We start from the raw sequence: 13993 nt of genomic DNA on the forward strand, positions 1-13993 counted from the left end.
GAGGAAGCTAAATTGCCTGTTTAGTTAACTGCATGGCTGAAATGGGTTTTGTCTTAGGAAAAGCTGCATATTTAGAGATCCACTGTATAGAATCAGTTTATATATGAAAATTGGCTTTACATGAATGCAAAATATGAAAATGGCATAATTTTGCACTACTTATAGAAATAAACGAATAACAGCTAATATGAGCAGAGAACTGATTACCATCTGCAATCAACCTAGACTAACATTTGTGATTCAATAGTCTACCATAATAAGGCAAATTTTTTAGGTTTAAGTACAGGAAATCAGAAATCAATGGGGAAAAATTCCTATTGAAACCAGGAATTGACATTTCATACAATCTCTATTGAACATTTCATTCCTCATGAAACTCTTGCTTATAGATTTAAGCTACAATACAAAAAAGGTTTAAATCATACTTCAATAACTTTTCACGGATTATTAAAGCTGTGCAAGGCTTTTAAAAAAGCAACAATGTATTGAAACATCCCCAAAACCAGTGCTTGTTAAATGTAAGTGTTATTCCAACATCCCCAAGCTCTAGGACTTATCAATGGGTAATTGGGGGATAGCTCTTCCTTATAGCAACTTATATATGTTCCCAATGAATGTAGAAATGAAAATATTTGTTCCCATATATGTTCACTTACCATCAAATTCAACTCATCACTGCAATCAAAACACCATGCACAGCCTCCCTGATGACTCGACCATTTACTTCTCAAACTTCCATCTTTGTTCCAAATACATATATGGGAATCCTGGAACATCATACACAAAATTATAAATACAAATATAACTCTACTTATCTGAGCAATGGGAAAGAAAACAGCATTTTTACATATATACAGGGAGTTCATAAAGTCCTGCAAAAAACTAAAACTCTATAACTTTTTTACCTGTTGCGTTTAACAATACACACTTTTTGGGTGAGAAGGGTCGAAGTTTAAAGTTATGTTCTGGCCACACTACTCAGTGACGCTTGCACTGGTAATTACGTGATCATGTGACTTAAGATGGCATCCATCCAGGAAAAGGCACAGTGTGTTCTGTGGTTTGCAGAGTTAAAATCGTGTGTTTCAGTGCAGAGAAAGATCCAGACAACATATGGGAAACCAGCCCCCGCAAATTCAAGTATCAAGAGATGGTATGAAAAGTTCAAGGCAACGAGAAGTGTGTCAGATTTGCCAAGCAGTGGAAGACCAGGATCGAGTGACGATGTGATTCAGTCAGTGCAGGATAGCGTGCATCGGAGTCCAATGAAATCGCTGAAACGAAGATCACTGGAACTGGGAATACTGAAGTCAACATTATACAAGATCGTACGCAAGAAGGTGAAGGCCCGGCCCTTCAAGTTAAAATTTGTACACGATCTGAAAGACGAAGACTGTGACATGAGAATGTTGTTTTGTGGGTTAATGCTTACTTTGTGGGTTAATGCTTACATGTTTACAAGGTGATGGTGACCTTCTGTCTCGGATTCTGTTCTCAGATGAGGCCACATTTCATGTGTCGGGAAAAGTGAACAGGCACAATTGCCGAATTTGGGGGGTTGAAAATCCACACGAGTTTGAAGTGCAAACTCTGGGTAGTCCCAAAGTGAATGTGTGGTGTGCGATTTCAATGACCACATCATTGGTCCATTTTTCTTCGAGGAAGACACGGTAAATGGCAACAACTATCTGAACATGCTACAGACATTCCCTCTTCCAGAACTTAATAGGTTAGGCATCATCAATGACGTCCACATGCAACAAGATGGGGTGCCGCCGCATTTTGCCCTTGAAGTTCGGCAGTTTGTTAACAAACAATTTCAAGGTACATGGATTGGCCGAAGAGGGCCCACACCTTGGCCTGCAAGATCCAGACTTGACACTTTGCGATTATTGGTTGTGGGGACATGTAAAGACCGAGGTGTCTTCACAGAAACCAGCTAATCTAGATGACCTAAAAGAAAAAAATAAGAGATCTGATTCTGAATATCCCAGGACAGCACCGTCAGCATGCAATTCTCGGTTTCACAAAAAGACTGCGACAGTGTTTGGACGTGAATGGTGCACAATTGGAGGTTTGGCGATGATCCTAACAAGCAGGAAATAAACTTTGAACCTTGCTGTAAGTACACACAAAATATTTTGTTAATAAACTTAATAGCTTTCAAGTTATAGAGTTTTAGTTTTTTGCAGGACTTTATGGACTCCCTGTATTTAATTTTGATTACTTGATGTGAGAATGCCAACTTCAGTGATAGAATGGTTGGAGCCTCTGGTTCAAATTCTGAGTAAAGGTACGGTTTCGTTTGTGCGATGGCCGCATGCGAGTCACTGCATGCAGTGATTGTGTGCGACCGATGCATGGATAGGGAAGTTTCATTTATGCAGCAGACGCATGTAACGGCGTCAGCTGGAGATATCTACAATAGATCACGTCCAGAGACAGACAGACGTGTTTGTACATTTTAAAACAACAAGAAATGAAGGAGTATGTTATTAGAATGTTGACAGAAACCGGCAAAAGGAATAGAACAGATGAGATGTACAAAAGGATAAATGAAGGATACAATTACAACTTAATTACAAAATATCTCATGGACGATAAAACAAAGTCCCACACATTTTTTTCATTTAAGAATAAATCAATTTCCTCTTGTTCTGTGTGCTATTAAGGAATATATTCAGAAATTACCTTCAAAAACAGAAAGAAGAATTCTTGTTTATAATCAATATTTAGTACTATCATAGTGGGTTCTAATAATTGGATGAATACAATCATCAAACAGAGACAAATGTTTTATTGATGGCATTTATCAATATTTCCTGAATATTTAAATCTAATTTGTGGATTCTGATATAAACATAATATTTTCCACAATAAGTCTCTCTTTAGTGACTTGATTTCCCAGTTCTGTTACTATTTGCAGGGATCTAAGTTTTGCGTCTGACTGTAAATGCCGTGGCACTTTTTCACAGACATTGCCAGACTGTTGTAAAATAAGTCTACCTCATCTTTTTCTTGTTCAACATTTATTCCAAGGCCCAGATTTTTATGTAGCCAAAGCTTGTGAATATATATAAAAATGTGTAACTATGTTAAAATAATATTTTTCGTAGACTGCGGAAATTCTGTCAGGGACACTAATTAAACTGCTTGCCTGCAGTTTCTATTCGCCTGTTCTATTCTCCAGATGTGAGGCCACTATGTTTTCCCAAATATTATCCCTCAGCATCACATCTTGGTAGTTTTTGTGAGAGGGATCGCATAATTCCTGTTGATATGCAACGAGTTCTAAGTTTTGAATCAACCTCTTTGCTGAAACTCATTCTTCCAAGAAATATACACAAGTTGCTCAATCAAGGAACGAGAACCTACTGCAACGCAAGCAGTCACTGCAAGCTGACTGCTCCCAGAGGAGTCGTTGCAGCAGACACATGCACACTCTAGCGTTCGATGCACAAACGAAACCACTTCTGGTGAATTCCATTTGACGTGTATGTATGCAGAAACTGCACACAGTCATCGTATGAGACCATCGCACAAACAAAACTGCATCTTAAGGCATGCATGTGTGTTTGTCGCATTATTTACTTAACGATTGCAACATTCATCCTCTTCGTAATGATTAAACTAGAGAGGTAGAAAAAGTGGCATACAATAATCAGAATGGAAAATAGAGAAAAATAAATGCTGAAAATGGCAATTAATGAATGGATGAGAGGGACAAAACAAAATCAACCAAAGCATAATTACTGTGGTTTTGAAAGCCAGAAAACATTGGCACTAGGACTTGATGGACTGACCACACAATGAAATTCACTTGGGAGGATCTTGGTCTACCCAGGATTTGAACTATGAAACCTTGATTTAATGCACATTATATTACTAATTCTACCATACATTGATACTAGTCAAACTGAGTGATCTACCACTGATGCTAGCAAAAGAGCACTATGTGATTATTAGTTAATTACTTTATTACATACTTTACATCATAATCATGCCAGGGCAAGTACACATGTGAAATGCCTCAGAGAATTCTGGACATGAGTAGAAAAAAATAGTTTGATAACTTTATGCAAAACCAGAGAATGAAGAAATTACATTCAACCAGGCTTATAACTTTCTATGTCATAAAACTTACTTCTCCCAGACTTATTATCGCATCATTAACAATAAAGCATTTCCACACTCTTGACAAATGAGCGTACAGTGAATGAATCAGCTGAATCTCAGCTTCTTTCCACTGGACGTTTGAAGGACCCACACTAGAGGTTTTAAATTCCACTTTCCACACTCTCACACTCCTGTCATCAGACACTGAGGATATAAGCTGAAGATCTGAATTGTAGAATACTGAGAAAACCGTACCCTGGGAAAAGAAGGAAAAATTAACCTGCGGAAAAAATGAAGTTAAATCGTTCCATTTTCATTACTTATTGTACGAAGTTGAGTGTTAACAGAATGACTAGCAGGTTTCTGTGAAGGAGTATTACATTGCATTGCATTTCTGCCTCTTTAGGTTAACTCTAATGATCAGGATGAGTGATAATAACATGTTACTATAAAAGACACTTAGAAAGGAAGACCCATGCCAACACCAGGACTTGGAAATGGGACCATCGAGGATAAGGCATGATTCTAGGAGTCAATCTGCTGAGTCACCACACATTACATACTAAATTAAAAAAATAATGCGTTCCCCACTGTTACCAGTTTTTGTTGTCACCAGCACTAAAATGACAAAGAAAAAGTTATAATTCATTTTCAGATAAGCAAGAATGGGAACTACTCAAAGAGCCAAAATTAATTACTTAACTGACCAAATACTAACTAATTCCTGACCAATGCAATTCATTAATTAGCATTTTGAAAGTGGAACTGATTACACAGGGCTGTATGGGTTGTGTTGTTTTTATAATTTTGGGTGTTTTACATGCATTTGAACTTGCTGATGCTGAAACTTGGCATTAGTTTTCTCACATCACGCAAGAATTTTTTGCAATTCACGATTTTTATATGTGGGTTGTGGTATGCACGTTTCAGTCCAATTGAAGTGACTGTCGCTAGATGTCACTGGTACGTTTCAAAATTATTCAACAAGTAATAAAGACGAACAAGCTTTAAATACAGAGAAGTTTTGTTTTATTTAAATTAATTAATATGTTTATTGCCTAAATGCTGAAAATAATACTATATAAAACATTGATATATCATTTGAAATTAATTTTATATGTAACTCTCAAAAGTCCTAATTTGCATGGTGTGGCCATGGCATCTCGTGGTTGTCTGAATAGCCCAGATATGTTTTGCTACATCTACGGTGAATTTGTTCCCCTCGTACAGAGACAGGAAATTACAGATTTTGTAAGAAGAGCATATATTACGCATATTTTAAAATAAAACTAGGAGATCAAGATAAACCGTGGGCCCCACACAAGGTATGTAGATCATGTGTGGAATCTTTACAAAACTGTAGCACGGGAAAGCGGCCATCTATGCCATTTGCAATACCTATGGTGTGGAGGGAGCCTCAGGATCACAGCAATGATTGTTACTTCTGTTCCTGTGAAATTGTAGGTCGAAATATTAGAAACAAGAAGAGGATAGTGTATCCCAATATTCCCTCTGCAATGAGACCTGTGTTGAATGGTCCAGACTTGCCTGTACCGACACCTCCATCAAGTCTTGAGTGTGTAAGTGATCCTGGTTCACTAAGTGATTCAGTGGAAGGAAGTGAAATGGAAGATGACATTTATGACCCCCCTCACGGATCTCGTGACCCTATACCATTCACTCAAAGCGAACTCAATGATTTAGTTAGAGACCTAAATTTATCTAAAGAATCAGCTGAGCTTCTTGGTTCCAGACTTAACGAAAAGAACTTGCTGGCTCGTGGAACAACATTTTCCTGGTACAGACACCGAGAAAAATAGTTTGTGCCTTATTTCTCGAAACAAGATTCTCTCGTGTTTTGTTGTGATGTGTCCGGTTTGCAGACTAAGTTATATTTTCCTTGTCTTTGGACTCATTGGAGGCTATTCATTGACTCGAATAAAACAAGTTTAAAATTTGTTCTGTTACATAATGGAATATGTAATATTGCTCATTCTGTGTCACTAAAAGAAACCTACAGCAATATGCAACTTGTTATTAATAAAATTAAATATGAAGACCATGGTTGGTTGGTGTGTGGTGATCTTAAAGTTTTGAGCATTTTTCTTGGACTCCAATGTGGACATACGAAAATGCCATGTTACATCTGTGAGTGGGATAGCAGAGCACCATATTACCACTGGGAAAGAAAAGAATGGCCAATACGGAAAACGTTGAACCCGGGTTTAAAGAACATCGTACAACAACATTTAGTCAGTCCTGAGAAAGTTGTACTTCCCCCTCTTCATATCAAATTAGGGCTGATTAAACAATTTGTGAAGGCACTTAACAAGGAAGGACAATGTTTCCAGTTCATATGCAACAAATTCTATCCCTGTCGTACGGCAAAGTGAAAGAAGGTGTTTTTGTTGGACCAGACATTAGGAAATTAATGAATGATAAAGACTTCGAGGAAACAATGACTAGCTGAAAGAGATGCTTGGATAGCGTTTAAGAGTGTAGTGCTGAACTTCTTGGGGAACCACAAAAGTCCTGATTACAGAGAAGTTGTTGAGAATATGTTACTTAAATTTCAAGAGCTGGTTTGCACCATGGATCTCAAATTTACATTTTTTGCATTCACACCTTGATAACTTTCCACAAAATCTCGGTGAATTAAGTGAGGAACAAGGCGAACGGTTCCAGCAGGACATGAGGGATATGGAGAAAAGGTATCAAGGACATTGGATGTGTTAGCATGATGGCTGGCTACTGTTGGGCATTGTACAGAGAAACGCCAGAAGAAAATCACAAGAACGTTAGAAAAGCTTACAGAAGAAAACGTGCTTAACAGAATTGAAAAATATGTATTGTGTAATTATTTTCTTGTGTGTATATTATATAGTGCTTGCTATATGTCGTTTTCTATATTATATGTGTCCTTTGTGTCTGTCTATATTCATTTTAAAATAAACATGTTGATGCGTTTAGTGTGATAAGCTACTTATTCTGATTGAAGAAAAGAAAAATTATAATAAAACAGTATGCAATATTGGACAAAGCCCAAATTTTGGAATTTATATTTGTAAGAAAACCTTGCGTGATAGAGAAAAACGAATTTCATATTCGTGATCAGCATGGCACAAATAATAAAGTTCACCTATTAAACAAAAAACAACATTAAATTGAATTTAATTTGCGGCCCTGTGTTATCAAACCTATTTTATTGAAGACATAACGACTGTAATTACTTTTATGAAAAGATGACATGGTATCTCATTTACTGTACTAAAAAAAATCTAAATTAATGAACTGTAAACTAAGATGGCTTCATAACATAACATATGAAAACCTAGCCTTCAAACAAGAAGGCAATGTTACCGTAACTGGGTTACTTTGCCAGTACAATAATAGTTATTACCAGGTTGGTAAAAAATATAAAAAGAATGTCTTGCCTTTAATTCAACTGAAAAAGTAAGTCATCTCACTGGGAAGTTGTCGTCATGTATTCCCAAAATCACAACTCACATTCATAAAGACAAGAAAACTACCAAATTTACTTCCAACCATGGGACTTCGTCTACATTTTTTACAAAAAAAATCTTATTTTACTTTGCTTTCCTACCTCTTTAGGAAACTGATAAAGGACTGAATGTGAAAATTGGACCCAGAATCTTTGCTTGCGAGACGGAGTCAAATACTGAATACACTTGGCTAAGAAGCTGATGGCATTTAGAGTGGAATCTGAACCACTGCAATATATCCCACAACCTGAGATTGCTCAATTACAAGACAATATTGCAACTGTGCCATCTGGAAAACCAATACCAAATTATTGTAATGTTGTGATGTTCATTAATTCTGTACGGGCAGAAAGATATGACCTTTGTTCTTAGCTTGTCAGTTCTATAAATCCAATCTTTTCAAGAGTTCATTCTTTAATATTGTACAGTCACAAGACATTTTTGGGTTGTACTCATCCCATTAGGAGAAGTAATTGTTATAATGCAAATGTGTCCATGACTGTGCATCAAATGCAAGGCTAATTGCTGTAGTTCTCAATACAGTCATTGGTATTGGGAATAATCTCTTATTGTCTATAATTCAACCAAATTAAAATGATTGATTTTTATTTTACTTCATTTTTCTGCCACATTCAGCTAATCTTGAAGATGGGGATGAAAATTGATAAAATGAAATTGATTAAAGAACAATCACGAACACAAACATCCACAGAGGTTTATACTGGCTGTGGGTCCAGATGACAGAGCATAGTTACCCTGCAACATTGCAGGGATGTATTACATGGAAGTGAGGTTGACTTTTGGGCAAGAAAAACAGATTTACTGGTTTAATTTTAGTGAAGTTGACAAGAGATGTAGAAGAACAATGTATCTCTCAATATATAGTGAACAATTGTGGCCAGGATTGGTACCCTGAGACCACTAATGAAATTTTATTGCTATGGCATCAACCACTAGCCTATCTTACTACAGTGGTGTGAATAAGAACCAGGAAACATTAAGCGAGATAAATCACACCCAGAAGTAAAAAGTTTACTTACAAGTTATTGAACTAATGCTTCTTCCAACATTTTGGAACTGTTTCTGTAGAACATACAAGATGTCATGATGCACAGGGACTTACCATGTGACCTTTCAGCCTGTGCAGAAGTGGACACACTTCTCCATCATTTGTTGAGCTCCAAATCAAAATGTCATGAAACGCTGTCCCAGAAAAAGCTACAAAATCTTCTAAAGAGTTTCCTACAAGCAGCAAACAAAATCTAAATTGCTTGTTAAGGATAAAAATTTAGTGATTACCAGGAAGAGCGTACATGTATGCATTACATACATAAATTATGAGATAATGTACAATTAAATGCCAGTAAGGAGAAAACTTCAAAAAATATTTCTTTCTAGACATTAGAGATGGGACAGATAAATAGGTATCTATCTGTATTGGCCAAATAGGTATATCAGTGTAATGGTAAAATTGCCGATAATTTTACCAATCAGATATATCTATATCTTATAATTTTGTGCAATGTTGTGCCATTTTGTTATAATTTTTATGGATAATACAAACATGTAAACTCCATTGTGTAATTTTTATACAAAATAAATGTCTTAATCCACAGCTTCTTGCACCTTGCAAAAGCTTGGTTCAATTGGTAGGCCAAGGTACCAATTAGAATTTTATATCAGATTGGTAAAATATCGGTTATCGGTATCAGTAAATTTTATATCGGTGCTTTATCGGCATTGGCCAATTTTTCATATCGGCCCATCCATACGGAGATGGATAGATGTACCAGCAGTATTAGTGTCAATTCAAATTTAATAACCAATAAAGGTCAATCCTTTTAGAATCCAGGTGAACTGCGGGGTACACTAAAAGGCCACACTTTCATAAGAGTTACATCAGCCTGGAACTTAAGCAAAATAAGCACTATTTTCTTTATTTTCCACAAAACTGGTGTGAAAAAACTGCATTTTGTGACTAAATTACAGTAGTAGATATTCTGACTATCAAGGATTTAACTTTGATGAGACCCTATTTTTATCTTTGCCTATTTTTCAATTGTTAGTTACTTTAGACACACTTAAACCTTTTTGCAGCCATGGCTTAACTTCCATTACACAACAGTCCTCTGAGGGTAAGGGCCTGCCCAATCAGCCTCTTGAGTCCCATTGCCACCGTTTTATGGCTTTTCACTGCTCCCACTGCAGAGTATCTACCAAAATAACAAATCCAAAATTCTTTCCTTTTTCTTGACCTTTCTTCCCCCTTTATTTGCTCCCTACTTAGATATAGTTGGAAATTATGAAAATATATACAGTGCATTCAATTTAAAAGCGGTATGTAACGTATATTTGAGTCTTGTTTTTGTTGTTGTCGTCCGTTATGTTATGTTAATGTCCGTTATGTTATGTTGATGTCCGTGAGACAGGGTCTGTATGTAACGTGAAACACCGACGTAGGAGGACTGTACTAACACAAGAGGCAGTGACTAATGTTAATGAAATAATGACAAGATCTCCCCACAAACCTTTATGACGCCTAAGCCAGGAGACGCAAATGTCTGTAGGATCAGCCCATACAGCAGTGAGGAAAATGTCGAAATTATATCCATATCAAATTCAAGTTTTTCAAGAATTAAAGCAAATTGACTACCCTAATCTTGTACACTACTGTCAATGGTTGGACTTCATTGGGAATGACATCACTGTGTTGGACTACGTGTTCTTTTCCGATGAAGCATGGTTTCACCTGAATGGTTACTTGTCTTTAGAAAATTATCGAACATGGAGCTCTGAAAATCCCCATCTTTTCGTGGACTCCCCCCTCCACCCTCAGAAAGTTGGTGTCTGGTGTGCCATATCCAGGCGGTGAGTGGTAGGGCCCATTTTTTTAAAAAACACAATAGATAGTGAAATTTACCAAAACATTATAATGCAGTTTGTTGCAATGTTGGAACCAGAGGAACGTCAGAGCTGGTTTCAGCATGACGTTGCAACTCCGCATACTTCCAATGAGACTATGGTTATGTTAAGAGATTTCTTTGGACTCAGGATTATTTCAAAGAAACTGTAGCCTGCCAGATCCCCAGATCTTTCAAGTCCGGACTACTTCTTGTGGGGGGTTTTGAAGCGAAAAGTATACAGGCAGAATCCACGCACCTTAGAAGAGCTGAGGCACCCCATCACTGAGGAAATTAGGAGTATAACTGTAGATGTCCTCCATAATGTTGCAAGAAATATGGAAAAACGTGTTAACATGTGTATTCAAGAACAAGGTCATTATTTTCAACATTTGCTTTAAAAATCTTACTTGTATATTTGTTCTCCATACCGCTTTTAAATTGAACGCACTGTATATTTATTCAATGAAAAATCTCTACCACAAGGCCGGTTATGATGAAAACTGAATCTGTACTTTAACAAGAGATTTAGACTTTAATTGTTAATGAAATGTAAAAATTAATGATTCAGACTTCATCCTAGATGGGGAATGGCCACATTGCTTTATTTTAATATCTTTACTTCACGCAAATCTTAACCAAACTCAATAAAATTTCAGATTTTCAAATATTCAATTTTATCAAATCCCAATACAGGTATATAACAATGTAAATTCACTACACTGTAAAAAATAGCAAAAATTATTGGCCAAAAGCATAATTTCTTAACTTTTTCTTGACCGTTCTTTGAATTGGATTGAAAAAGGATACACTACACATTTAACTTCACATGAAACAACTTTAACTTTCTTCTTGGTCTTCCAATTAAATTTTGCAATCATATTATGAGCAGTTGCAATTAGAAATTCATCATCATTACACGTCCACGACACATCCATAATCCAATCTCCACATGACCATACCGATTCAATTATCAACCTGCAGGAAAATAATAAATATTAAGTTCAATGGTGTAAGAACAATTTAAAATGTAGCTCTGATACACTTATTACACAAGAAGCATAAGATGCAATCTACTGTACTCCAAATGCAACTACTAACTTGCTGGGAATAAATGCACAACTAGTAGCAAATGCTGGAATATATTCAAAATGGTGTTACAAATAAAAAACAGAACAATCACATGAACTTTGTGCTATATGTTAATAGTGTTTCCTTTCTTTGGTGGATTCTGCATAGCTTATGAGAGTTGCATGTCTTGTCTTAAGAGACTGAAGATTATACTTTTTTTATGTGGGAGTATTGCGTTGCAGGTGGTCAGCCTGCTGTGTCTTCTATATTTGTGCTCTCCATGAACTCTCACTCGCCAGGCTGAATCCAGATCACACCCAAAATTTCTGCCGAGAGTCTATTTACTTGCAAGTGCCTACAGCATATTTGATGACACAGTATCTGTAGCTTCATAATCCTGTTATATAAAAATAACCGATGATGTAACAGCCCGTGAGGGGCAGGGCCAACCTACTGACTGCCTGCCTCACTCCCACCTGCCGAGGTGGGAGATCATCCGACCAGTTACGGGATGACGAGTGGTCAGCACGATGAAGCCCCAATAGGTTTCCATGACCGGGATACGCTACTCACTCGTAGCTTCTCAATTTCCTCCCAATGGTGGGTGTCCACCAGTCCCATACACAAGCCGCAATCTCAGGAAAAGTTGTTACACTTTCCCCAGGAGACTCAATCCTGCACGCGTCACGTAGCCGGAGCCCAAAGTGTGATGCCTTAGACTGCACGGCCATGGCGAGGGACAATTCTGTTATATATCCCAAGAAAATTTAGTCATTTACTGTCATAAAAGCCCAAGACATAGCTTCTTATCTTCTATCTGAATCACTTAAATCTTTACTGAATAATGGTTTTCATCAATAATGAATAATAATTTTATTGCATACTGTTGAAATATAAAAAAAAGGTCCATGGGAAGCTACATGCCTGGGCCACGATTGGAAAAAAAGTTTATTTTGAAAAGTACTCCAAAATGAAAATAACAAGATATGTTATGAAATGTTATGATAATATGCTAACAATATAACTTGGACTAAATGTTATAACTGAAACTTTATGTAGGCAGGCTCACAGTGTTGCTAGTAACAGGTCTCCACATAGAAATTCAGGCCTGAATATAACACAAGAGGATACTACAAGGAAAAAGACAAGGAAGTGATAGATAGTACCATGTTCATTTTTCATGTAAGATATGAGTATTGGCCTGGAGTGTCTGAGGGTAAAACTACAAAAAAAAAAACCTCAGTTGAGATGCTGGACATGGGAGAAAAGAAATTTGTATGGTGAGTTATTTTGTATTGTTTTTCTACCTCTCTATATTAATTGCAGTGAATAATAATTATACTGAATTTATGGGACAGGTGAAGGAACAAACAAGGAAAACCATCAGTGCTCAACTAGAATTAGAATTCATACTATGGGAATGAGAGATGCGGTAATAGATATTTAAGGTACTCACGTTTCCGCGAAGCTGTTTTACATTATTCTCTATTAATTTCGGTGGCCACTGCCACCATCCTCGTTGGATAGTACTAGAACTTAGGATCCCCAACATAGTAGCATGTAACATCACATCACAGCAGAGGTTGACATTTACTTATTATATTACGTCACTTTTCTATCTCCCTCAGTATAATTATTATAATGATGATGGAAAACCTAGGGCCTGTTAACACAATACTGACCTTCCGTGACAAGAGACAGTTGAATATTGTAAAATTATGTAAAAAACAAATAATGGTAAATGATGTATGCACAGGTTTTCAGCTGAGATTACAAATAAATGCTCACTTTTCTTACTTCACTTCAGATTGTTTTTCAAGTCTACTTTATACACAGATAGACTAATTGGGACTGGACCTACAGTTTAAAGTGGGATCCACTGTGTGTGTCTACCAGGTATTGAACCTGAGACCTCTTAATTACAGGGCTACGATGTTACCACTACTCCAATGGGGTGGCAGTTTGCCTTGCTTCTCTTGGAAAACATGTTACAAATAAAGTACAGATCTTCCTTCAATTGTTCACCTTATATCACACCACCAACACTGTAATCTGTACGTACATTAGTCAAAAAGAACAATCTTCCCATGCCAACTAATCATGGCAAAGCATAATTTACCTCCTTTCACATTCCTTCCATTGGACTATACTGCACATCCTCCCACCACGTATAATAATCCGGTCACCTTGTGCTGAGCTGAAACCATGTATCTTTTGACCAGGGAACAAGATTTCCTTTGTAACAACTGCAGCTGTCATGGCATCGAAAACATGAAGTTCTCCTCCAACACCTGAAATGATAATTAGAAACAGACAATAGTTCACAGATTACAGCTAGGAAAATGTTGTTTATCATATGACTAGGAAATGTATTTTTAGGTTTGCAGCAACAGCCACTGTGGT

At 36.8% G+C, this 13993-nt stretch overlaps 1 protein-coding gene across 2 annotated transcripts in view; it reads right to left on the reverse strand.

Moving 5' to 3' along the window:
- Positions 1-13993, reverse strand: part of LOC145988754 (tRNA (34-2'-O)-methyltransferase regulator WDR6) — a 64222-nt gene that overhangs the window by 38670 nt on the left and 11559 nt on the right. For both annotated transcript variants that reach the window (XM_083123914.1, XM_083123913.1), the window contains exons 3-7: positions 13710-13881; positions 11330-11497; positions 8743-8881; positions 4145-4372; positions 657-767 (exon numbers count right to left, since the gene is read on the reverse strand). In XM_083123914.1, the coding sequence (XP_082980040.1) occupies positions 657-767; positions 4145-4372; positions 8743-8881; positions 11330-11497; positions 13710-13881 (818 nt within the window). The remainder of the gene's footprint in view (positions 1-656; positions 768-4144; positions 4373-8742; positions 8882-11329; positions 11498-13709; positions 13882-13993) is intronic.

The sequence above is a fragment of the Lepisma saccharinum genome, chromosome 6 (assembly GCF_977018435.1).
Source record: "Lepisma saccharinum chromosome 6, izLepSacc3.1, whole genome shotgun sequence".
Classification (NCBI taxonomy): Eukaryota; Metazoa; Arthropoda; class Insecta; order Zygentoma; family Lepismatidae; genus Lepisma; species Lepisma saccharinum.